The sequence below is a fragment of the Aegilops tauschii genome, chromosome 7, assembly GCF_002575655.3.
Source record: "Aegilops tauschii subsp. strangulata cultivar AL8/78 chromosome 7, Aet v6.0, whole genome shotgun sequence".
NCBI classification, from domain to species: domain Eukaryota; kingdom Viridiplantae; phylum Streptophyta; class Magnoliopsida; order Poales; family Poaceae; genus Aegilops; species Aegilops tauschii.
The window spans coordinates 476,196,651-476,219,583 of NC_053041.3; the positions used below are offsets into that span (position 1 = coordinate 476,196,651).

General features: G+C 44.4%; 1 protein-coding gene across 4 annotated transcripts; it reads left to right on the forward strand.

Annotated features, from left to right (window-relative positions):
• Positions 1-1,206: 1,206 nt before the first annotated feature.
• LOC109753113 (protein SHORT ROOT IN SALT MEDIUM 1) lies at positions 1,207-13,332 on the forward strand. 4 transcript variants are annotated; one of them, XM_040394191.3, is made up of 24 exons: positions 1,207-1,407; positions 1,533-1,684; positions 1,807-1,914; positions 3,797-3,818; positions 3,903-4,093; positions 4,190-4,210; positions 4,306-4,367; positions 4,631-5,392; positions 5,480-5,525; positions 6,015-6,107; positions 6,241-6,296; positions 6,425-6,533; positions 7,318-7,532; positions 7,600-7,663; positions 8,184-8,354; positions 8,437-8,467; positions 8,549-9,666; positions 9,779-9,853; positions 10,071-10,145; positions 10,526-10,981; positions 11,848-12,087; positions 12,198-12,239; positions 12,331-12,393; positions 12,959-13,332. In XM_040394191.3, exons 2-24 carry the CDS (start codon positions 1,607-1,609, stop codon positions 13,046-13,048), a joined length of 4,188 nt encoding a protein of 1,395 aa, XP_040250125.1. In that variant the 5' UTR covers positions 1,207-1,407; positions 1,533-1,606; the 3' UTR covers positions 13,049-13,332. The 4 variants fall into 4 exon arrangements, with proteins under 4 accessions (XP_040250125.1, XP_020167628.1, XP_040250124.1 ...); XM_020312039.4 differs by having other exon boundaries at positions 8,552-9,666; XM_040394190.3 differs by having other exon boundaries at positions 3,797-4,093.
• The last annotated feature ends 9,601 nt before the right edge of the window (positions 13,333-22,933 follow it).

The following is a 22,933-nucleotide window of genomic DNA, read 5'->3' on the forward strand; positions in this document are numbered from 1 at the left end:
ATCAAATGATAACTCATGTCTATGGCTAGGAAACTTGACCATCTTTGATTCAACGAGCTAGTCAAGTAGAGGCATACTAGTGACACTCTGTTTGTCTACGTATTCACACATGTATTATGTTTTCGGTTAATACAAATCTAGCATGAATAATAAACATTTATCATGAAATAAGGAAATAAATAATAACTTTATTATTGCCTCTAGGGCATATTCCTTCAACCATTCCTTTCAAGCAGCTACAACGATGCAGTGACAGCAGCACGACCGCTTCAATGATGCGACGACATGCTTTGACGGCTGTGGTGTGCTTTGATGGTTGCGATGCTAAGATGACAACCTGTCTGCCTCAATGATGTTGCAACAACGGGCGTGCTTCGAACGATCGCGGCCATGCAACGACATCGTGCTTCGACGACAACGGTGATGCTGCGCCGAAGGCCCGACAACTTCGAAGATGTTGTGACGGCGTGCTTCCCAGCCATGTCAATGTTGTGATGATGGCACAGATGGTTCGACGATGCTACGACAACAACCCGACTGCTCTAATGCTGCTGCAGTGGTATATATGCTTCGACGACGGCTGCGGCGGTATAAAGGATGGTACTCTAAACATTGTTACACCAAAGCAACGATTTAGGGGGGGGGTGGGGGTGTTCCAAGCAACCATGACTCCATGAGCTTGCTAGTACAAAATCCAACGAACACTGACAGTCAACGCCAAGAGTATGGTATTATGGAATTCTCGTTTCGTGCTTTCTATGTGCTTTCGCTTGAGATATTTGTAACAACACATACATGTGTAGCTATGTGGCTAAGCAGTAAGCATCATGTGTGAAGTAGAAACAAAATGGAATCGTTAAACGGTCACGGGGATGAATCAGCTTCAGGCGCGCGGCTAGACGGTACCATGACCACGCCATCAAATAGGTGGATTAACTTCACGCGGGAACAAAGCGATGCTCCATGCCACATCGATCGGACGGCGACAGACGCATCAACCAAGAAATTATCGTACTCTTTTTAAAAGTTTTTCTTGTTGTATCCATGTCTATAGAAAAAGGTTGTTCGTACTATTATTAACAGAATATTTCCATTTAAAATATATTTTTAGGCAAGTTTAAAATATCAATGAATGTATTTTTTCTAGGGGATACCTGAATTTTTTTTGGAACCCTATATGGCCAGAAGGCCCACAACGAGCCCCCCGGAATGAACACACTTCTCGTTCAGTCCGACTTCCTTGATAAATAGGCTAAGCCAAGCCCGAGCCGCTCCTACGGAGTCCCACCTCGCCGCCGCCAAACCCTCGCCCCTCTTCCACCGGAGCCTACCGAGCTCTCCCACTCCAGAAATTCTCCGAGCGGGAGCTCGCCCCCTCCAACGTCGCGTCCTCCTCCAGCTCCACAGGTAAGCCCTAGGCCCTCGCACAAATCTTGTGATTCCACCCATCTCCAGCTCGCATCCATGTCTCGGCCGGATTGGTTCTAGTTCGCTCCCTGTTCATGGTGTGATGTCTAGGGTTTGTCTCGCAGGGCCTGGTGTTCGCGAGATTCCCGTTGGTTCCCGCGACCCCGCGCGCAGTAATCCCTAGGCGGGCTCGTCCGCCATGTTTCCGCCCAAAGGGCCCAATCCCTACGGGCAGCAACCACCGTACGGCGGGCAGCAATCTTACGGCGGCCAAATCGTATGTCTCTAAAAAATGCGCTGATCTGGTATCTGCTTAGTTGTTATATCCAGATGTGTGGCAGGTTCTCATCTTTTATGTGCGCAAAAACCTGCGCTCTTTTGCCCTACTTTTGCTTGCAGCCTGGTAGCAGTGGATTTGGGGCCTCAGCTGCGGCAGGTGCCCGTGCCGGACAGGGTGCTGCTGGGCAGTATGGAGGGCCTTACGCGTCGGTGTATGGCACACAGCAGGTGGTTAACTAACTGCAATTCGTGAATATTTTTCAGAATTGGTTTCACTATGCAATTTGTTATGTTACCCTCCTAATGCCATCCATGCTCACTACTGTTACTGTTTAAGTTGCTCTGTGAGTTGTTGTTGATGCGGTGTATGTAGAGGGGGAATCTTTATGACAAAGGCAAATAATGAAGGTTATTAGCTGCCAGTTAGATGCCTTTGGAGTGCAAATGGTTAGTAAAACTGCGCAGCTTCATGCTCTCATAAATCTGATGTATCCACATGGACATCGGAGATAAAAGAAAGCACTAGGTTTGGCCAGTGCTGAAGAGGCTGGCCATGATTATTAGTTCTAGCTCAAATAAATTTTTCTAAAATGTTGCTGTCTGAACCCAAGTAAAACTAAGGTGTCCTCCTGGACCTGATTTTTTTTTCGTTTATCCTTTCCCTTGTCCACATCAAGAGCAATTAGTATCATGTCATCCTGGAAGTGTGCCTAAATTGTTTTGGAATGTTTATAAGGTCACTAATTCTGTTAGTCCAAAAAACCTAGGAATCGATAATGGCCCTGTGGGATAAAATGAGAACCAGATCTCTACAGATCCTGAAAGATAAGTAGCAATGATGCAGCATCTAGCTCATATGCCCCTTTTGAGTGGCTGATGCTATTGCCCGTCATAATCTATTAGTCCACACTAGAATATTGATCTGAAAGATGCCATTCTATAGCTTACCCAATGTCCAAAACATACTAGTTATGTACGTGGTATGCATCATTCTATATCCTGATAGTGTGGTTTAAGCTTCAGCTTAAAACTGCAAGAATCTGAAGGATTGCAAGTAAAGCTTGCCCTCAAGCCATCTCCTCCACCTTGCCCCTCCCCTGCATAGGTCTGTCAGATCATGCCCGGACTGTTTAGTGGTGTTAGAGACTTCTGAGGGTTTTTGCAAACTAGATATATTTCTGATTTTCCACCACAGATAGGAAACAATGGATTGATTCTGTAGCACTTATCTAAGCTACATAAGCCCAAGGTCAGCATTGTGTTGTTGCTGTTTCATTCTTTGTGCCGCGTAATTACCAGGTGATTTGATGTCTGTTTCATTTCGTAAGTTTTTCTTGTCTCCCAAATAAGAATATGGCAAAATATAATAGATCCCACCAATTATCATTTCATTTATGTGAATGCCCCTACCATACTGATTAATGCCAGGATAGAGTAGAATATGGTTTTACCAATTATCATTGCATTTATGATGATGCACTACCAAAATAACTGAGCTTGCACCAGGCATGTCATATTCGATATTTCTGAAACAAGCAATGCTAGAGCATTTCAGCATTCAGAATTTCACAAATTGGGGCCTCTTTTAGACAAGGAATGCATATTCATGTGAGTTGGCTATGTTAACTGACTTGTTGTCCTAGTAGTACCTCGAAGCAGAAAACAGATCAAGTGCTGGAATAATTTGCTGGCTTATCTGTATCACACATAGTATCACACATAGCTTATCTGTATATGAAGGAATCAAATGATTTGGGAAAATAATGATATAAACATACTCTTTTAGGTAAAGAAGCTGTTCCTGGGCTGAATTTATCTCGTGTGGCATTAAACTTATATGTACTTCCCTTCACATAATATTTGTGATTTTGTGCATTTTGTCAGATTTAACGCGTTAAGTCATTCATGTCCTTTTCTTTTGTTATTTCTCAGTTTGTATTTTTTAGGCCTTGTCTCAATGTCGATCTCAACCCTTTGTTTCAGCTGTATTGTATGTTGATTGCTTTCTTCCATGGTCAGATCTCACCTCCTTTTAGTTTCAAGTGTCACAACTGTTTCATGAGTTCTGTGCACGATATCTTAACTGAATATCTGAATAAACTTTTTGCAGGTTGGGGGAGTTGGTGGCAAAGGTCCGGATTCTTCTAGTCTTCCTAGCCTGCCACCTCATACATCTTCACTATCTCAGTCATCCAAGTTCTCGTCTGGATCTGCAGGGTCTAACTTGGCAAGACCAAACGATGACTATATGGCTGTGCGTGGATATGCACAGAAGCTAGACCAGTATGGTACTGATTACACATCAGAGAGAAGAATGTATGGTGAACACTCAGCTAATCTTGGCAGGAGGGATGGCCTTACTGATTTGGATAGAAGATACCCTGATCATATACCTGCAGCCCATCAGGTCTATAATGTGTGCTCACTTTTTTTTGGGCCCCCCCCCCCTCTGAATTATTTAATTTAGCAAACTTAATCTTATGACCACTTCTTTATATCTCAGATTCATGACCGTGTGGAGCAGGTAGCGTTCTTCTTTCCCTTACAAAACTACGTTCTGCGCCATTTAATGGTGTCTGTTATAGCCTATAATTATTTCTATTCTGCTAATTTTTTCAGGGTTCAACAATGCGCCATCAGCCACTTCTGAAAGCTCAGTTGGCGCCTGTGTCTGATATGAGGTACATTAGCTCACAGCCAGGTCTTATATGTTGTTCAGGTTTTTTATCCACATGGTAGACCATAATCATTCTCAGTTTAAAAAGTGCATCAAATGAATGACTATGTGCATGTTCCAAACATCTCTTCTTAGGACTAAAATTTGTTAGTTATTTTAATGTATCTCACCGTCACTTTTGGAAAGCTAAAATTTGCGATCCTTCGTGTGTTTATCACTGCAACAAAACATAGCACATGCACTGAGTAAAGTATGCATTTCTGGCAGACAAGCCGATTACTTTGCAGGAAGGTCTGCTCCAATCCATCAAGAATCTCAGGAAATTGGTACATATGGAAGGGCTGAAGCTGAGCATCGCAACTTGTCCATTCTTGGGAATGTTCCATATGGAGGACAACAGACATCTTCATTGTTGGGAGGCGCCCCTAGGACAAACATTGATAGTCTTGGCTATGGGCAAGGATCATCAAGCAGTGGTTATGGGATGAGTCTGCCCCCTGGACGTGACTATGCCTCGGGGAAAGGCCTTCTCCATCCATCTTCAGATTCTGATTACCGTGACAACATCTTACCCCGTGCACGTCAAGGCATCTCCATGGTTGATGAACGTGCAATTGACCGGATTGGTTATCGTCGTGAGCTGGATCTAAGAGATGAGGATCGTCGAAGGGATCTGCTACTTGAAAGGGAAAAGGAGCTTGAACGGGAGCGCGAACGGGAGTTGCGAGACCTTCGAGACCGTGAAAGAGAAAGAGACCGTGAAAGAGAAAGGGAACGTGAAAGGGAAAGGGACCGTGAAAGAATAAGGGAACGCGAAAGAGAAAGGGAGCGGGAGCGTCAAAGGGAACACGAAAGAGAACGTCTTCGCGAGCGCCGCGAGAAGGAGAGGGAGCGGAACAAGAAGCATGTAGCTGATTCAAGGCGTGAGCGCACTCCACCTAGAACCCCTGGTGATCGACGACGTTCTTCTTCTGTTAGGTCTGAGAAGCCTTTGCGGCGCCTTTCACCTCGACGTGATGCTGTGCATAGGTGTCTCCATGTTCTCTATAGCTTTGTGGATGCGCTTCGTCTTTGGTGCAGCCTTTTAAACTAACACTTTCGTTTGTTGTCCTGAAGGCATCGTTCACCTATTAAAGAAATAAAGAGAGATTATTTGTGCAAGGTAAACAAACAGTTGTGTTTGTCACAGTGTTCTTGCGAAAATCAATTGATAGTATTAATTATACGTGCCTCCTTGATGCACTCTGGTCTCCAGTTTCCTTTACTGCTGTCCTTGTAAAGCCTGAGATCTTTGCGAACTTATGTGTCCACTCTCGGAACTAATATCTGAGAGATTCTGGTTCCACTTACCCATCTATCTACACCAATCCTTATTTTTGCCTTCCTAGCCACTTTCTCTTTTCTGTTACCACTTGTCTCAAGATCTCTCATTCTTTATTCTTCCAATTTGGATAACTTGGAAGACTATTCACACCTTAAGCATAGATTGCACCAGAGTGGATATGATTGAGCAATCACGGAGATGTCTTCCATCCTCCATTTTTCTCTGTCTCCTTTATATGCAAATATCATATTTAGTGTGTTCAGTTATGCAGCAGTTTTAGTCTGATGCCCAATAGGAACTCGTTGCTAATTGGGCTGTCTGGTGCAGGTTTTGCCATTTCGGTTGGTGGATGATGAGAGAGACTGTTTATCTTTGACAAAAAGATATCCTAGGTTATCAGTTATTCCAGATTTTTCTAAGGTTTGACATTCTATTCATGACTGTTGATGGTCCAGCACTCTTCTAAACGAAGAAAGAGGATCAAAACTCAACGTGAAATCATGGTACTGTAGTTTTTTTTGCCTTACTTAATTGTGATTTACTTGTTCTGTAGATTGTCTTGAACTGGGCTAAAGAAAGCCTAAATCTTTCACTGCATACACCAGTGAGGTATGTTTTTCTATTGGGACTACATAAGTAGATACATGTACTGTTCTATTGTTTTTCTTGCTAAATGTTCTTGAGCTTCCTATTAATGGCATGTTTTATACTGTGTTGCTGCCACTGCTGTAAAATAGTCTGGAGCATGCCATCTGTGAAGATGACGATAAAGCTGATGAAAGCGCACTGGTCTCTTCTGAGAACACATCAAGCATAAAGACCCCTGAAACCATTTGGAATGCAAAGGTCTTTTTATTTATAATGTTGCGTTCATTTTGAAGTATAAACTACATTAAGTTGTAGTTGATTTGAGTAGTAGCTCCCGCAATAAGTAGAGATAGTGTTTATTTGAATGAATTATGTCATTGTACATGCTATAACAATATTTGTAGAAAGCATGTGGTATAATTGTCGTGGGCATCAATACTCACGTTTGTAGAAAATTATTGCTTGCAAGTACATGAAGTGCAACCTGTGCTGCTGACCTGCACTATCTAGGGGTGTTATGGTCTTCCCCTGGATCATGCTTGCCACTTGAGCAATCTTTTGAGAAATGCTAGTCCGGTTCTAGCTTTTGGTAGGATGAATTTCCCTTGCATGAAAAATATGTCTTCATCATTCCATCACATTGTGACATGGAGACGTCTCAGAAAATAAAGTTGTGCTAGTACAATTTTATGTTGCATATGTAATATAGTTATTGCGGTGCTACGATTTATATGTCTCCATGGTAGTCCCATCGTGTGCTCACCCCCTAGCCTTTGCCTAATCTTTTTTTGTTGAAACTGGAGGAATGTTTCCATTGCATTTATGCTCATCTGATATTGTAAAAAATCACAAGAGTCTGTCTTGGGATTGACAATGGCTTGAGTTTTGCTTTTAGTGCTTTTAAGTAATCCAAAAAAGAAAAAATCAATCTCACGTTGGCCGGATATAGAGGCACTTAAGTTATGCTGTCTTTACCTTGCAAGGTAACTCCAACCATCTTGAAGTAATTTCCTTCTGTGCTTACATATATGCCCATGCGCAGGTACTTCTGATGAGCGGTATGAGCAATGGTGCCTTTGCTGACATAACATCGATGAGAAGTACTGAGGAACGAGTGGTGCACTTGAACAATATCTTAAAATTTGCTGTATTCAAGAAGGATCGTTCACTTCTTGCTATTGGAGGCCCTTGGAATGCAGCACTTGATGGTGGAGATCCATTGGCTGACTGTTCTTGCTTGATTCGAACTGCTATCAGGTATGCCTTCATCAAGTAAATGTACCATGGATGACTTGCAACTCTACTAACCCTGCTTCTTGGACAGATATGTGAAGGAGCTGGTTCAAGTCGATCTATCTAATTGTACCAGTTGGAATCGTTTCCTCGAGGTACTTGTAAATCTATCTCAGCACCTTCTAGGAACTGTATTTCTTGAATATAGTCTTCTTTAGATGGAAAACACCATCCTCCCATCATATTCATATACCTTCTATTTAATTGGTCATAACCGGATTCTCTTCTGAATCGTAGAAGCGCAAACACATATATTCCTATATGCTTTATTCCAAAACTATATAGTGCACATTTACATTATGGCTCTTTACCAATCAGTTTGCTTCTTGTTAATTTGTTTGGCATTTCTCTGCTATTTGTGCTTTAAAATCTCCCCTATCTGAAATGACAATATTCCAAAGGATATTTCTGCTAATAACCGTCAGAATATTAGAAATTATGCCTGGTAACTGGTCAGTTGCAAATGCGATATCAAACCCTACTCGTATGTGGATTATTGGCTCTTCCATAGGATAATATGAGAGCATTTACTCCAGTAATTAGTCATTTGCTTTTCATGGCATGTTATTATTGCTGAAGTCATCAGCATAATGTAATACACGCATTATACTGCAGGTCCATTACAACAGAGTTGGCAATGATGGACTCTTTAGTCACAAAGAAATTACTGTACTGTTTGTGCCAAACCTGTCGGAATGCGTACCATCTATGGATATATGGAGGAACAACTGGATTGCATACCGAAAATCAAAGATAGAAAGGGAGCAACTGATTATGAAGGAAAAGGTAAGCTTGTGGTTACTGTTATAACATACTTTGTTTTCTTCTGAAACGGCACTAATGGTTCTTGCTTCCTGTTGCATTTTAGAGCCCAGGTGATCCAAAGGAACAGAAACAAGGTTTGAAAGATCCTCATTTATCATTTCACTGCCTTTTCCTTGTCTAATGAATAAAATAATTAATCCTTGTTTATTTGTCAGCAGTTTTAGAGGAGCCAAACGAGGCTAAAAGTACGAATGATCAATTAAAGGAGGGTGATGGTGCTGCCAAGATTGAGAAAATTGATGCTGATATGGAACTGAAGGAGGGTGATGGTGCTGCCAAGATTGAGAAAATTGATGCTGAAATGGAACTGAAGGAGGGTGATGGTGCTACCAAGATTGAGAAAATTGATGCTGATATGGAAGAACAGGGCAAAGATGGAGATGTCAATCTTGCTGGTGATGGTGGGAAGAATCATGACAATGTTGGGGAGCAAGTTGAGAAGATCGTGGGGGTTGTTGAAGAGAACACTTCTGGTGATGCTTCTGTTGACCATGTCACCGAGGATAAAAAGCCCATGAGAAAGAAAATAATAAAAAAGGTTGTGAAAGTTGTTCGAAAAAAGCCAACTGCTGAAGCTCCAGTGGATAAATCGCCTCAGGTTGACAAGAATGCCGTGGCAGAAACTGCGAGCAAAACCGTCCAAAAGCACATTGAACAGAAAAGTGAGGATCTTGGGAAAGAGAAGGCGGGAGCTGGCATCGTTCAACAGCCTGAGGCTAAGAAAACTGGGAAGAAGAAGGTCATTCGAAGGATTGTTAAAAGAAAAGTTCCTGCTTCAGCGACTGAGCCAACAGCCCTTGCTGCACCTGCTGAAGCAAGTAAACAAGATGTGGATGTTCAAACGGAGAAGATTGCTGAAGGCGTCACTGATGCTGGGAATTCACAGACTAAGCTGGAAGAAGGATTGAAAATTCCCGCTGAAGATATTTCAAACCAGAAGAAAGAAGAAGGATTGAAAACTCCTGCTGAAGATACCTCAAATCAGAAGAAAGAACAGGAGCTGGAGATAAAGGGAGACATAATGACTGATGATCAAAAGGCAAATACAGATAATGTTAACCAGCAGGAAGTTATAGAACAGAAAGATCCGAAAATTGATGAAACAAACGAAAAGAGTGACCAGAAAAAGGATGACAACGAAACAAAGGATAAAGACCAGAAGATGGACTCAAAGAAAAAGTCGCCCATTGACACCAAAGAAAAGAAGAAGTCTGATGAGCCTCCGAAACACCCAGGATTCATTCTCCAGGCCAAAAAGAGCAAAGGATATAAAGTATGGCCATCATGCTATATAGTTATCTTTTTATTTCATATAGTACTATAAACTATAATTCAAGCATGGTCTTATTGCCCACGAGATCTTATTGAATGGTTTTCATTTGCAGCTCCGTTCAACATCCCTTTCATTGGATGGCCTCCTGGACTACACCGCCAATGATACAGAGGAGTCTGTATTTGAGGTCCATTTTCTGCTCTGGCTTCTGTAATAATTTGCTAATTGTCATTACAAGAGATCACTACCTCTGCATTTTTTTCTTCAGCAAATATCTCTGTCCTGTATTTTTCGCTGCTAACCTAATTTATGAGCATAACACAAAGAAATTACTAAATTGCTTTTGTGGTGATGCTCATGGGGCTTGACATTTATGATTGATATGTTCTTCTGTTACTTTTCAGCTTTCTTTGTTTGCCGAGTCTTTCAGCGAAATGCTTCAGTACAGAATGGGTTGTGTGATCTTGTCTTTTCTTGAGGTAACTTCCTTGTGCTCTGTCTATGCTTTGTAAGCTTTGACACACGATCAGCAGTTAGTTTTTCATTCAAGTCTACTTCCATCTAACTTTGAAGTTTGGTAGCCGAGTATGCTTGCAAGAAAAATGTCCGGTAGTTTGGGCATAACTGAGAATCCGACTCCATTCTACCAATATAGTTACCAAACTTTAGGATAATTGTTCCCTGTAATGGTCCAAATTGGGACTTGGAAGTTTGTAACCTGTTAGTTCATGGTAATTTTTGTGGAGCGTACTAAAGCAAATAATTGGTTGCTTCATGAGGGAAGCAAGAGCTGCATCCAGTAGGTTTTGGTAGTGATCTGTTTTCAGTTTTCCTCATATATCTTGTTTTGTCTGCACAGAAACTTTACAGGCAGTATGTTGTGAGGAGGAATCAACGTAAGCGCCAAAGAGAGGAAGATCTAAAGAAGGAAGACACAATATCCTTGGAGAAGCGACTAAAGACAACTGATGAGAATGTAACTGGAAGTACCTCAGGTAACCCAGGTAAAAATGATGAAACAATAAAAGAGGGTGGAGAAAAGATAATTGGCGATAATTCATCAGCTTCCCATGAGCAACTGGTCAAAGAGGATGATGAGAAGATGAGTACAGATCATGCTGCCCAGGATGAAATGATGAAAGAGGGCGAGGAAAAGATTGATGCAGATCAGTCAGCAGCTGCCCATGATGAACCTAAAGCTGATGAGAAAATGGAGGAAGAAGATCCTGAATATGAAGAAGATCCCGATGAAGTAGAATATGAGGGCGACGAGGACATGGATGATGCCACTGCTGAAGAGCCGGCAGAAGCACAGGTAATGCACACATATATCCTCCGTACCCTTTTGCACCACACATAATATACACAACTGCGAAGTGGCTGTCTATTAGCTCGTGTTGCTTAAGAAACTACTCTTTGTGTTAGCGGACGATCTTTTCCTTCATAACAGCATGGATGCTTGTTGATTTGCCTGTGTTCCCTTTCATGTAAAATTCACTTAGAATTTTCCACTAGTTTTCAAATAATGTATTTCCAAAATATGGAATTTTAGCTTTCTACATGTGGAGCATTTCCAATTAGTTCCAACAGAATTGAAGGGTAGTGGGAAGCTGCAAGCACCAACTCATCAAAGCTTGTTGTGGAGTGGAGTAGTGTTAGCTCACTTGTCAAGGCTAATTGCTTTAGTTTTATGTCTGGATTATGTTTGAGAGCTTACACCACTATAAATATAGAAATACAGATATTGAGATTTCTCTAGTGAAAGTAATACGTAGGAATCACTGATATGGGGACGCGGGCACTGGGATGATGGGACACGCGACATGGATATGGCATTTTTCATAAACAGCCTTATAGGGATATGGCGAGTTTATATAAATAATTCAAAAAATACGGCAGTAAGGGTAAAATTTATATTTTCAAGATGTGAGATCAAAGTACTTCCTGTTTGTTTTCTCTCTACTGCCTTTTCAACGATAGAAAATTCAAGTTAAACAAAGAATAAAGGTAGAGCTACTCGCTTACTATGGTGGATGAGTACATGCTAGCAGCCGAGCAAACAAAGAATAAAGAGAACAAAAAGTGGAGAAAACATAGAAGGAATGTGTGCTTGTAGGTGCTGTGAAACTAGTTATGAGTACACTGTGCTTACCTGTGTCACTTCATTAACCTCTGCTGCAGAATGAGGATAACTCAAATGAAAGAGAAACCAAGCCAGAAGAGGTAACCGCAGAAGATGATGGAAAGAGGACAACGGAGAATCTTAAATTGGAAAAAACAGAAGAGGACAAGCAGTCTGTAGCAGAGAAAGGAGATTTGAAAGAAGTTGAAGAGAAATCTGTTGGTAAGGAGGGAAAGATATCTGGATCACAGAAAGGAGATTCAGCGAAACATGATGTGGTTGATAAGGACCTGTTGCAGGTACATTGTGCTGCCTCGTATAAGAGATTAGGAGTTGCATTAAACGTTAAAACTCTGTCTATTACATGGATCCCAGTTTATTGCTAACATATGTTCTTTTCCCTCTTTAGGCTTTTAGGTACTTCGACCAAAACAGAGTTGGTTATATAAAGGTAGTGTAATAAGCGATACCGTTGTTCTTTTGAAAGCAATTCGTCATTTGGATACGTGAAGGCATTATTCTTATTATTTTTACAAATGCAGGTGGATGATTTAAGGTGCATCCTTCACAACTTGGGGAAATTTTTATCCAACAGGGATGTGAAGGTCAGTCTCTTGACTCTGTTCGTTGGATTCCATGCCATCTTTTGTAATCATATCTTCTGGAACTTGATACTTATTTGTTCCAATCTGGTCTTGAAATTTCACCCACTTATTAACTCCATCCACCTCTTGCTGAAATGCTCCTTTGATTCAAATGAATTCTATAGGATTTTTGGAGGATTTGGATCCTTAGGTCCTTTGATTCACAGTATTGGAATCCTTAGGAATTTTAAAGAAATAAAAGTGTATATACGATTTATAGTAGTTCTGTTCTCAGCTCAATATGGATACCTTTTAACTTCTGGTTAGCTTGATAGAATACGTCTACATCCTAGATTGGTTATAGTTAGCTATTAACGATTAGCGAGTGCACAATGGAAAAAAATATGGTGTATCTGTCAATTGGATATACTTGCACTTTTGGGGGTGGTGAGCTGCAACATGCATACGTCGTGTGGGTTTTACATCATGCAGAACACTAATAACGGTTCTTGTTTTGATGAAATACGGCTGTCTTTTGGATGTTTTTTCCGGCATCTAACGCTGGCATGTTGTTCACTGTCTGCAGGACATGGTTCAAATTGCTCTTGCCGAGAGCAATTCTTCAAGGGATGGTCGCATTATCTATACAAAGCTTGTCAAGAAAGCTGACCTCTGATCTGGACCTGGTTTTGGCCCTAGCAGCTCGTTGAGTTATGGAACTTGTTTGTTGGAGATTCTTGGCAGTGAATCGATGATCAATGGAAAGTCAGCTGAATAGTGTACTTCTATGTAGCTGGGAGCTAGTTTTCATTTCTTTGAATGAATATTTGTTAATGAACTTAACAAAAATTGATATCGTTTGTATGTTGACCTACTAGAAAATTTTCATTAGATTTTTTTTCCACACAGCAAACATAATGGCCTAATAATAATAACATTTGCTGGTGTTGTATTTTCGAATTTCTTGTGGCGCCACACAATCAATCCTGTGTCAACTATGCCAGGTTGGGAAAACATGAGAATATGACTAGCTAGTGTAGTAACAAAAAAACAACCTCTGTACGCTAATATAAGATGTTTTCGTCGTTCAGTCTGTAGTTCAAATTTAACTGCAAAAATGTCTTACAATAGTTTACAGAGGGAGTAAATAATTAAATGTCGTGGACATTGCTTGATATGCAAGAGTTCCAATGCAAGGGTCATAAGCAAAAAAACCCGTAGTTGAGAGCAAGAAAATAGTGGCCAGTGTACCCCATGCAACAATAATTCGAGGCTTCATTGAGAAGTCCACTTGATTTCATTAGCGATGCCGCGACAGCGGAGGCCCTGTGAATGTTCGCATGTTAGTAAGTAATACTCTTATCTTAATCCCTCAAACAAAATACTCTTATTTTTTTAATAAAAAATACTCTTATCTTAATTCTTAGTTACTACTACCTCAATCTCAAGACATTTTTGCAAGGTGTTTCAGCATGCACAAAGTCTTATATTGTGGGATGGAGGTAGTATTTAGAGCATCTCCACTCGCGCCCTCCCCCTCCCCCTCCCTCCGACGAGATTTTTTACGTCAGCGCCGAAAAAATCCCCCAGTCGGCCCCCCAGGACGTTGAGTTCCGCCGGTTCGGCCCCTTTTTTTGGCTCGGCGATCTCAGGCTGAACCAATGCACTGGGGGCGCTTGGGGGCTCCGGCGGAAGGAAAAACGGCGCATGGGCCACCATTGCCAGGCGAAAACGATTTTTCCATGTCCAGATTCGCCCCTTGCGCGCACTACCCCTTCCGCCACCGTGCCGATCCCTGCGACGCCCACCTGCCCACCGCCGCTAGGAAGGCCATTTCCCCGCCGGAAAGAGGGTTCACCACGACATCCTCCATCCCGCTCCTGGGCGAGCTTTCCGGCGCTCCGGCCACGCAGGCAGGGATACAGGCGGTTGCGCGCGTACCACGCTCGTTAGGTGTTCGGCGGTTTGTCTGCTCGGCCATGGACTCGGACGACGAGGAGGCGTTCGCGGCGCTGCTGGAGGAGGAAGCCGAGGCCGACGCCCTAGACGAAGAGCACCTCATGGTCCTCACCGCTCTGGCCGGCCTGTTCGCGAGCAATGCAAAGCCGCGGCGAGGTAGCTCGGCGCCGAGCTGCCAGAAGAGCAAGCAGAGGCATCGTTTGGAGGGCTATTGCTTGCTCTACGCCGACTACTTCGCCGACGCTTCACTGCACGATGAGAAAGTATCTCGACGCCGTTATTGGATGAGCCGAAAGCTCTTCCTCGGGATTGTGAATTCCATCCAGGAGTTCGACAGCTACTTCAAGTGCAAGAAGGATTGCACCGACACACTTGGATTCACCTCACTCTAGAAGTGCACGACAACTATGAGGATGCTTTCATATGGAGCTCCCGATGATATACTGGAAGACTATGCACGCATGGCCGAGTCCACCACCATTGAGTGTTTGTACAAGTTCTGCAGGGCAGTGGTGGCAGTGTTTGGACCACAATACTTGCGATCACCCAATGCTGAAGACACTGCTGTTGGGAATCGTAGCATAATTTAAAATTTTCCTACGCTCACCAAGATGCATCTATGGAGTCTACTAGCAACGAGGGGAAAGGAGTGCATCTACATACCCTTGTAGATCGCGAGCGGAAGCGTTCCAATGAACGTGGATGACGGAGTCGTACTCGCCGTGATCCAAATCACCGATGACCGAGTGCCGAACGGACGGCACCTCCGCGTTCAACACACGTACGGTGCAACGACGTCTCCTCCTTCTTGATCCAGCAAGGGGAAAGGAGAGGTTGATGGAGATCCAACAGCACGACGGCGTGGTGGTGGATGTAGCGGGTCTCTGGCAGGGCTTCGCCGAGCTTCTGCGAGAGAGAGAGAGAGAGAGGTGTTGCAGGGGAGGAGGGAGGCGCCCAAGGCTGTGTGTTGCTGCCCTCCCTCCCCCCCTTTATATAGGCCCCCTGGGGGGGCGCCGGCCCCAAGAGATGGGATCTCAAGGGGGGGGGGGGGGGGGCGGCCAAAGGGGGGGAAGGGGTTGCCTTGCCCCCCAAGGCAAGGGGGAACTCCCCCTAGGGTTCCCAACCCTAGGCGCATGGGGGGAGGCCCAAGGGGGGCGCCCCAGCCCACTAAGGGCTGGTTCCCTTCCACTTTCAGCCCACGGGGCCCTCCGGGATAGGTGGCCCCACCCGGTGGACCCCCGGGACCCTTCCGGTGGTCCCGGTACAATACCGGTAACCCCCGAAACTTTCCCGGTGGCCGAAACTGGACTTCCTATATATAATTCTTCACCTCCGGACCATTCCGGAACCTCTCGTGACGTCCGGGATCTCATACGGGACTCCGAACAACTTTCGGGTTTCCGCATACATATATCTCTACAACCCTAGCGTCACCGGACCTTAAGTGTGTAGACCCTACGGGTTCGGGAGACATGCAGACATGACCGTGACGCCTCTCCGGTCAATAACCAACAGCGGGATCTGGATACCCATGTTGGCTCCCACATGTTCCACGATGATCTCATCGGATGAACCACGGTGTCGAGGATTCAATCAATCCCGTATGCAATTCCCTTTGTCAATCGGTATGTTACTTGCCCGAGATTCGATCGTCGGTATCCCAATACCTTGTTCAATCTCGTTACCGGCAAGTCTCTTTACTCGTACCGCAATGCATGATCCCGTGACTAACGCCTTAGTCACATTGAGCTCATTATGATGATGCATTACCGAGTGGGCCCAGAGATACCTCTCCGTCACACGGAGTGACAAATCCCAGTCTCGATCCGTGCCAACCCAACAGACACTTTCGGAGATACCCGTAGTGCACCTTTATAGTCACCCAGTTACGTTGTGACGTTTGGCACACCCAAAGCACTCCTACGGTATCCGGGAGTTGCACGATCTCATGGTCTAAGGAAAAGATACTTGACATTGGAAAAGATCTAGCAAACGAAACTACACGATCTTTTATGCTATGCTTAGGATTGGGTCTTGTCCATCACATCATTCTCCTAATGATGTGATCCCGTTATCAATGACATCCAATGTCCATAGTCAGGAAACCATGACTATCTGTTGATCAACGAGCTAGTCAACTAGAGGCTTACTAGGGACACGTTGTGGTCTATGTATTCACACATGTATTACGATTTCCGGACAATACAATTATAGCATGAACAATAGACAATTATCATGAACAAAGAAATATAATAATAACCATTTATTATTGCCTCTAGGGCATATTTCCAACAGTCTCCCACTTGCACTACAGTCAATAATCTAGTTACATTGTGATGAATCGAACACCCATTGCGTCCTGGTGTTGATCATGTTTTGCCCTAGGGAGAGGTTTAGTCAACGGATCTGCTACATTCAGGTCCGTATGTACTTTACAAATATCTATGTTTCCATTTTGAACACTTTCACGAATGGAGTTGAAGCGACGCTTGATATGCCTGGTCTTCCTGTGAAACCTGGGCTCCTTCGCAAGGGCAATAGCTCCAGTGTTGTCACAGAAGAGAGTCATCGGGCCCGACGCATTGGGAATCACCCCTAGGTCGGTAATGAACTCCTTCATCCAGACTGCTTCCTGTGCTGCCTCCGAGGCAGCCATGTACTCCGCTTCACATGTAGATCCCGCCACGACGCTTTGCTTGCAACTGCACCAGCTTACTGCTCCTCCATTCAAAATATACACGTATCCGGTTTGTGACTTCGAGTCATCCAGATCTGTGTCGAAGCTAGCGTCGACGTAACCCTTTACGACGAGCTCTTCGTGACCTCCATAAACGAGAAACATATCCTTAGTCCTCTTCAGGTACTTCAGGATATTCTTGACCGCTGTCCAGTGTTCCTTGCCGGGATTACTTTGGTACCTTCCTACCAAACTTACGGCAAGGTTTACATCAGGTCTGGTACACAGCATGGCATACATAATAGACCCTATGGCCGAGGCATAGGGGATGACACTCATCTCTTCTATATCTTCTGCCGTGGTCGGGCATTGAGCCGTGCTCAACTGCACACCTTGCAATACAGGCAAGAACCCCTTCTTGGACTGATCCATATTGAACTTCTTCAATATCTTGTCAAGGTATGTACTCTGTGAAAGACCAATGAGGCGTCTTGATCTATCTCTATAGATCTTGATGCCTAATATATAAGCAGCTTCTCCAAGGTCCTTCATTGAAAAACACTTATTCAAATAGGCCTTAATACTTTCCAAGAATTCTATATCATTTCCCATCAATAGTATGTCATCCACATATAATATGAGAAATGCTACAGAGCTTCCACTCACTTTCTTGTAAACACAGGCTTCTCCATAAGTCTGTGTAAACCCAAACGCTTTGATCATCTCATCAAAGCGAATGTTCCAACTCCGAGATGCTTGCACCAGCCCATAGATTGAGCGCTGGAGCTTGCATACTTTGTTAGCATTCTTAGGATCGACAAAACCTTCCGGCTGCATCATATACAACTCTTCCTTAAGGAAACCGTTAAGGAATGCCGTTTTGACATCCATCTGCCATATCTCATAATCATAGTATGCGGCAATTGCTAACATGATTCGGACGGACTTCAGCTTCGCTACGGGTGAGAAAGTCTCATCGTAGTCAACCCCTTGAACTTGTCGATAACCCTTAGCGACAAGTCGAGCTTTGTAGATGGTCACATTACCATCCGCGTCCGTCTTCTTCTTAAAGATCCATTTGTTTTCTATGGCTCGCCGATCATCGGGCAAGTCAGTCAAAATCCATACTTCGTTTTCATACATGGATCCTATCTCGGATTTCATGGCTTCTAGCCATTTGTCGGAATCCGGGCCCGCCATCGCTTCTTCATAGTTCGAAGGTTCACCGTTGTCTAACAACATGATTTTCAGGACAGGGTTGCCGTACCACTCTGGTGCGGAACGTGTCCTTGTGGACCTACGAAGTTCAGTAACTTGATCCGAAGTTTCATGATCATCATCATTAACTTCCTCCCCAGTCGGTGTAGGCACCACAGGAACACTTTCCCGCGCTGCGCTACTTTCCGGTTCGGAAGGGGTGACTACCACCTCATCAAGTTCCACTTTCCTCCCACTCAATTCTTTCGAGAGAAACTCCTTCTCTAGAAAGGACCCGTTCTTGGCAACGAAGATCTTGCCTTCGGATCTGAGGTAGAAGGTGTACCCAATAGTTTCCTTAGGGTATCCTATGAAGACGCATTTTTTCGATTTGGGTTCGAGCTTTTCAGGTTGAAGTTTCTTGACATAAGCATCGCATCCCCAAACTTTTAGAAACGACAGCTTAGGTTTCTTCCCAAACCATAATTCATACGATGTCATCTCAACGGATTTCGACGGAGCCCTATTTAAAGTGAATGCGGCAGTCTCTAAAGCATAGCCCCAAAATGAGAGCGGTAAATCGGTAAGAGACATCATAGATCGCACCATATCGAATAGAGTGCGATTACGATGTTCGGACACACCATTTCTCTGAGGTGTTCCAGGCGGCGTGAGTTGTGAAACTATTCCACATTTCCTTAAGTGTGCACCAAACTCGTGACTTAAATATTCTCCACCACGATCTGATCGTAAGAATTTTATTTTCCTGTCACGTTGATTCTCAACTTCACTCTGAAATTCCTTGAACTTTTCAAAGGTTTCAGACTTGTGTTTCATTAGGTAGACATACCCATATCTACTTAAATCATCAGTGAGAGTGAGAACATAACGATATCCTCCGCGAGCCTCAACACTCATTGGACCGCACACATCGGTATGTATGATTTCCAATAAGTTGGTTGCTCGCTCCATTGTTCCGGAGAACGGAGTCTTGGTCATCTTACCCATGAGGCATGGTTCGCACGTGTCAAATGATTCATAATCAAGAGACTCCAAAAGTCCATCTGCATGGAGCTTCTTCATGCGCTTGACACCAATGTGACCAAGGCGCCAGTGCCACAAGTATGTGGGACTATCGTTATCAACTTTACATCTTTTGGTATTCACACTATGAACATGTGTAACATCACGTTCGAGATTCATCAAAAATAAACCATTGACCAGCGGGGCATGACCATAAAACATATCTCTCAAATAAATAGAACAACCATTATTCTCAGATTTAAATGAGTAGCCATCTCGAATTAAACGAGATCCAGATACAATGTTCATGCTCAAAGCTGGCACTAAATAACAATTATTGAGGTTTAAAACTAATCCCGTGGGTAGATGCAGAGGTAGCGTGCCAACGGCGATCACATCGACCTTGGAACCATTCCCGACGCGCATCGTCACCTCGTCCTTTGCCAGTCTCCGTTTATTCCGTAGTTCCTGCTTTGAGTTACAAATATGAGCAACCGCACCGGTATCAAATACCCAGGAGCTACTACGAGTACTGGTAAGGTACACATCAATTACTTGTATATCACATATACCTTGGGTGTTGCCGGCCTTCTTCTTGTCCGCTAAGTATTTGGGGCAGTTCCGCTTCCAGTGACCACTTCCCTTGCAATAAAAGCACTCAGTCTCGGGCTTGGGTCCATTCTTTGACTTCTTCCCGGTAACTGGTTTACCGGGCGCGGCAACTCCCTTGCCGTCCTTCTTGAAGTTCTTCTTACCCTTGCCCTTCTTGAACTTAGTGGTTTTATTCACCATCAACACTTGATGTTCTTTTCTGATCTCCCCTTCCACTGATTTCAGCATTGAATATACCTCGGGAATGGTCTTTTCCATCCCCTGCATATTGTAGTTCATCACAAAGCTCTTGTAGCTTGGTGGAAGCGACTGGAGGATTCTGTCAATGACCGCGTCATCCGGGAGATTAACTCCCAGCTGAGACAAGCGGTTGTGCAACCCAGACATTCTGAGTATGTGCTCACTAACAGAACTGTTCTCCTCCATTTTACAGCTGAAGTACTTGTCGGAGACATCATATCTCTCGACCCGGGCATGAGCTTGAAAAACTAATTTCAGCTCCTCGAACATCTCATATGCTCCATGTTTCTCAAAACGCTTTTGGAGACCCGGTTCTAGGCTGTAAAGCATGCTGCACTGAACGAGGGAGTAATCATCAGCACGTGATTGCCAAGCGTTCATAACGTCTTGGTTCTCTGGGATTGGTGCTTCACCTAGCGGTGCTTCTAAGACATAATCTTTCTTGGCTACTATGAGGATGAGCCTCAGGTTCCGGACCCAGTCCGTATAGTTGCTGCCATCATCTTTCAGCTTGGTTTTCTCTAGGAACGCGTTGAAATTGAGGACAACGTTGGCCATTTGATCTACAAGACATAGTGTAAAGATTTTAGACTAAGTTCATGATAATTGAGTTCATCTAATCAAATTATTTAATGAACTCCCACTCAGATAGACATCCCTCTAGTCATCTAAGTGAAACATGATCCGAGTTTAACTAGGCCGTGTTCGATCATCACGTGAGACGGACTAGTCAAGATCGCTGAACATCTCCATGTTGATCGTATCTTCTATACGACTCATGCTCGACCTTTCGGTCCTCCGTGTTCCGAGGCCATGTCTGTACATGCTAGGCTCGTCAAGTCAACCTAAGTGTATTGCGTGTGTTCCGAGGCCATGTCTGTACATGCTAGGCTCGTCAACACCCGTTGTATTCGAACGTTAGAATCTATCACACCCGATCATCACGTGGTGCTTCGAAACAACGAACCTTCGCAATGGTGCACAGTTAGGGTGAACACTTTCTTGAAATTATTATAAGGGATCATCTTACTTACTACCGTCGTTCTAAGCAAATAAGATGCAAAAACATGATAAACATCACATGCAATCAAATAGTGACATGATATGGCCAATATCATTATGCTCCTTTGATCTCCATCTTCGGGGCACCATGATCATCTTTGTCACCGGCATGACACCATGATCTCCATCATCATGATCTCCATCATTGTGTCTTCATGAAGTCGTCACGCCAACGATTACTTCTACTTCTATGGCTAACGCGTTTAGCAACGAAGTAAAGTAATTTACATGGCGTTATTCAATGACACGCAGGTCATGCAAAATAATAAAGACAACTCCTATGGCTCCTGCCGGTTGTCATACTCATCGACATGCAAGTCGTGATTCCTATTACAAGAATATGATCAATCTCATACATCACATATATCATTCATCACATCTTCTGGCCATATCACATCACATAGCACTTGCTGCAAAAACAAGTTAGACGTCCTCTAATTGTTGCTGCAAGTTTTTTACGTGGTTTGTAGGTTTCTAGCAAGAATGTTTCTTACCTACGTATGACCACGACGTGATTTGCCAATTTCTATTTACCCTTCATAAGGACCCTTTTCATCGAATCCGTTCCGACTAAAGTAGGAGAGACAGACACCCGCTAGCCACCTTATGCAACTAGTGCATGTCAGTCCGTGGAACCTGTCTCACGTAAGCGTACGTGTAAGGTCGGTCCGGGCCGCTTCATCCTACAATGCCGCCGAAACAAGAAACGACTAGTAGCGGCAAGAAGAATTGGCAAACTCAACGCCCACAACTGCTTTGTGTTCTACTCGTGCATAGTAACTACGCATAGGCCTGGCTCATGATGCCACTGTTGGGAATCGTAGCATAATTTAAAATTTTCCTACGCTCACCAAGATGCATCTATGGAGTCTACTAGCAACGAGGGGAAAGGAGTGCATCTACATACCCTTGTAGATCGCGAGCGGAAGCGTTCCAATGAACGTGGATGACGGAGTCGTACTCGCCGTGATCCAAATCACCGATGACCGAGTGCCGAACGGACGGCACCTCCGCATTCAACACACGTACGGTGCAGCGACGTCTCCTCCTTCTTGATCCAGCAAGGGGAAAGGAGAGGTTGATGGAGATCCAACAGCACGACGGCGTGGTGGTGGATGTAGCGGGTCTCTGGCAGGGCTTCGCCGAGCTTCTGCGAGAGAGAGAGAGGTGTTGCAGGGGAGGAGGGAGGCGCCCAAGGCTGTGTGTTGCTTCCCTCCCTCCCCCTTTATATAGGCCCCCTAGGGGGGCGCCGGCCCCAAGAGATGGGATCTCAAGGGGGGGGGGGGGCGGCCAAGGGGGGGGAAGGGGTTGCCTTGCCCCCCAAGGCAAGGGGGAACTCCCCCCCTAGGGTTCCCAACCCTAGGCGCATGGGGGGGAGGCCCAAGGGGGGCGCCCCAGCCCACTAAGGGCTGGTTCCCTTCCACTTTCAGCCCACGGGGCCCTCCGGGATAGGTGGCCCCACCCGGTGGACCCCCGGGACCCTTCCGGTGGTCCCGGTACAATACCGGTAACCCCCGAAACTTTCCCGGTGGCCGAAACTGGACTTCCTATATATAATTCTTCACCTCCGGACCATTCCGGAACCTCTCGTGCCGTCCGGGATCTCATCCGGGACTCCGAACAACTTTCGGGTTTCCGCATACATATATCTCTACAACCCTAGCGTCACCGGACCTTAAGTGTGTAGACCCTACGGGTTCGGGAGACATGCAGACATGACCGAGACGCCTCTCCGGTCAATAACCAACAGCGGGATCTGGATACCCATGTTGGCTCCCACATGTTCCACGA

Coding starts and splice junctions, on each gene's coding strand:
- LOC109753113 (XM_040394190.3), top strand. CDS start 1,607: ATGTTTCCGCCCAAAGGGCCCAATCCCTACGGGCAGCAACCACCGTAC. Junction 4,094..4,189: donor ATATACCTGCAGCCCATCAG/GTCTATAATGTG, acceptor TTTATATCTCAG/ATTCATGACCGTGTGGAGCA. Junction 4,211..4,305: donor TTCATGACCGTGTGGAGCAG/GTAGCGTTCTTC, acceptor TAATTTTTTCAG/GGTTCAACAATGCGCCATCA.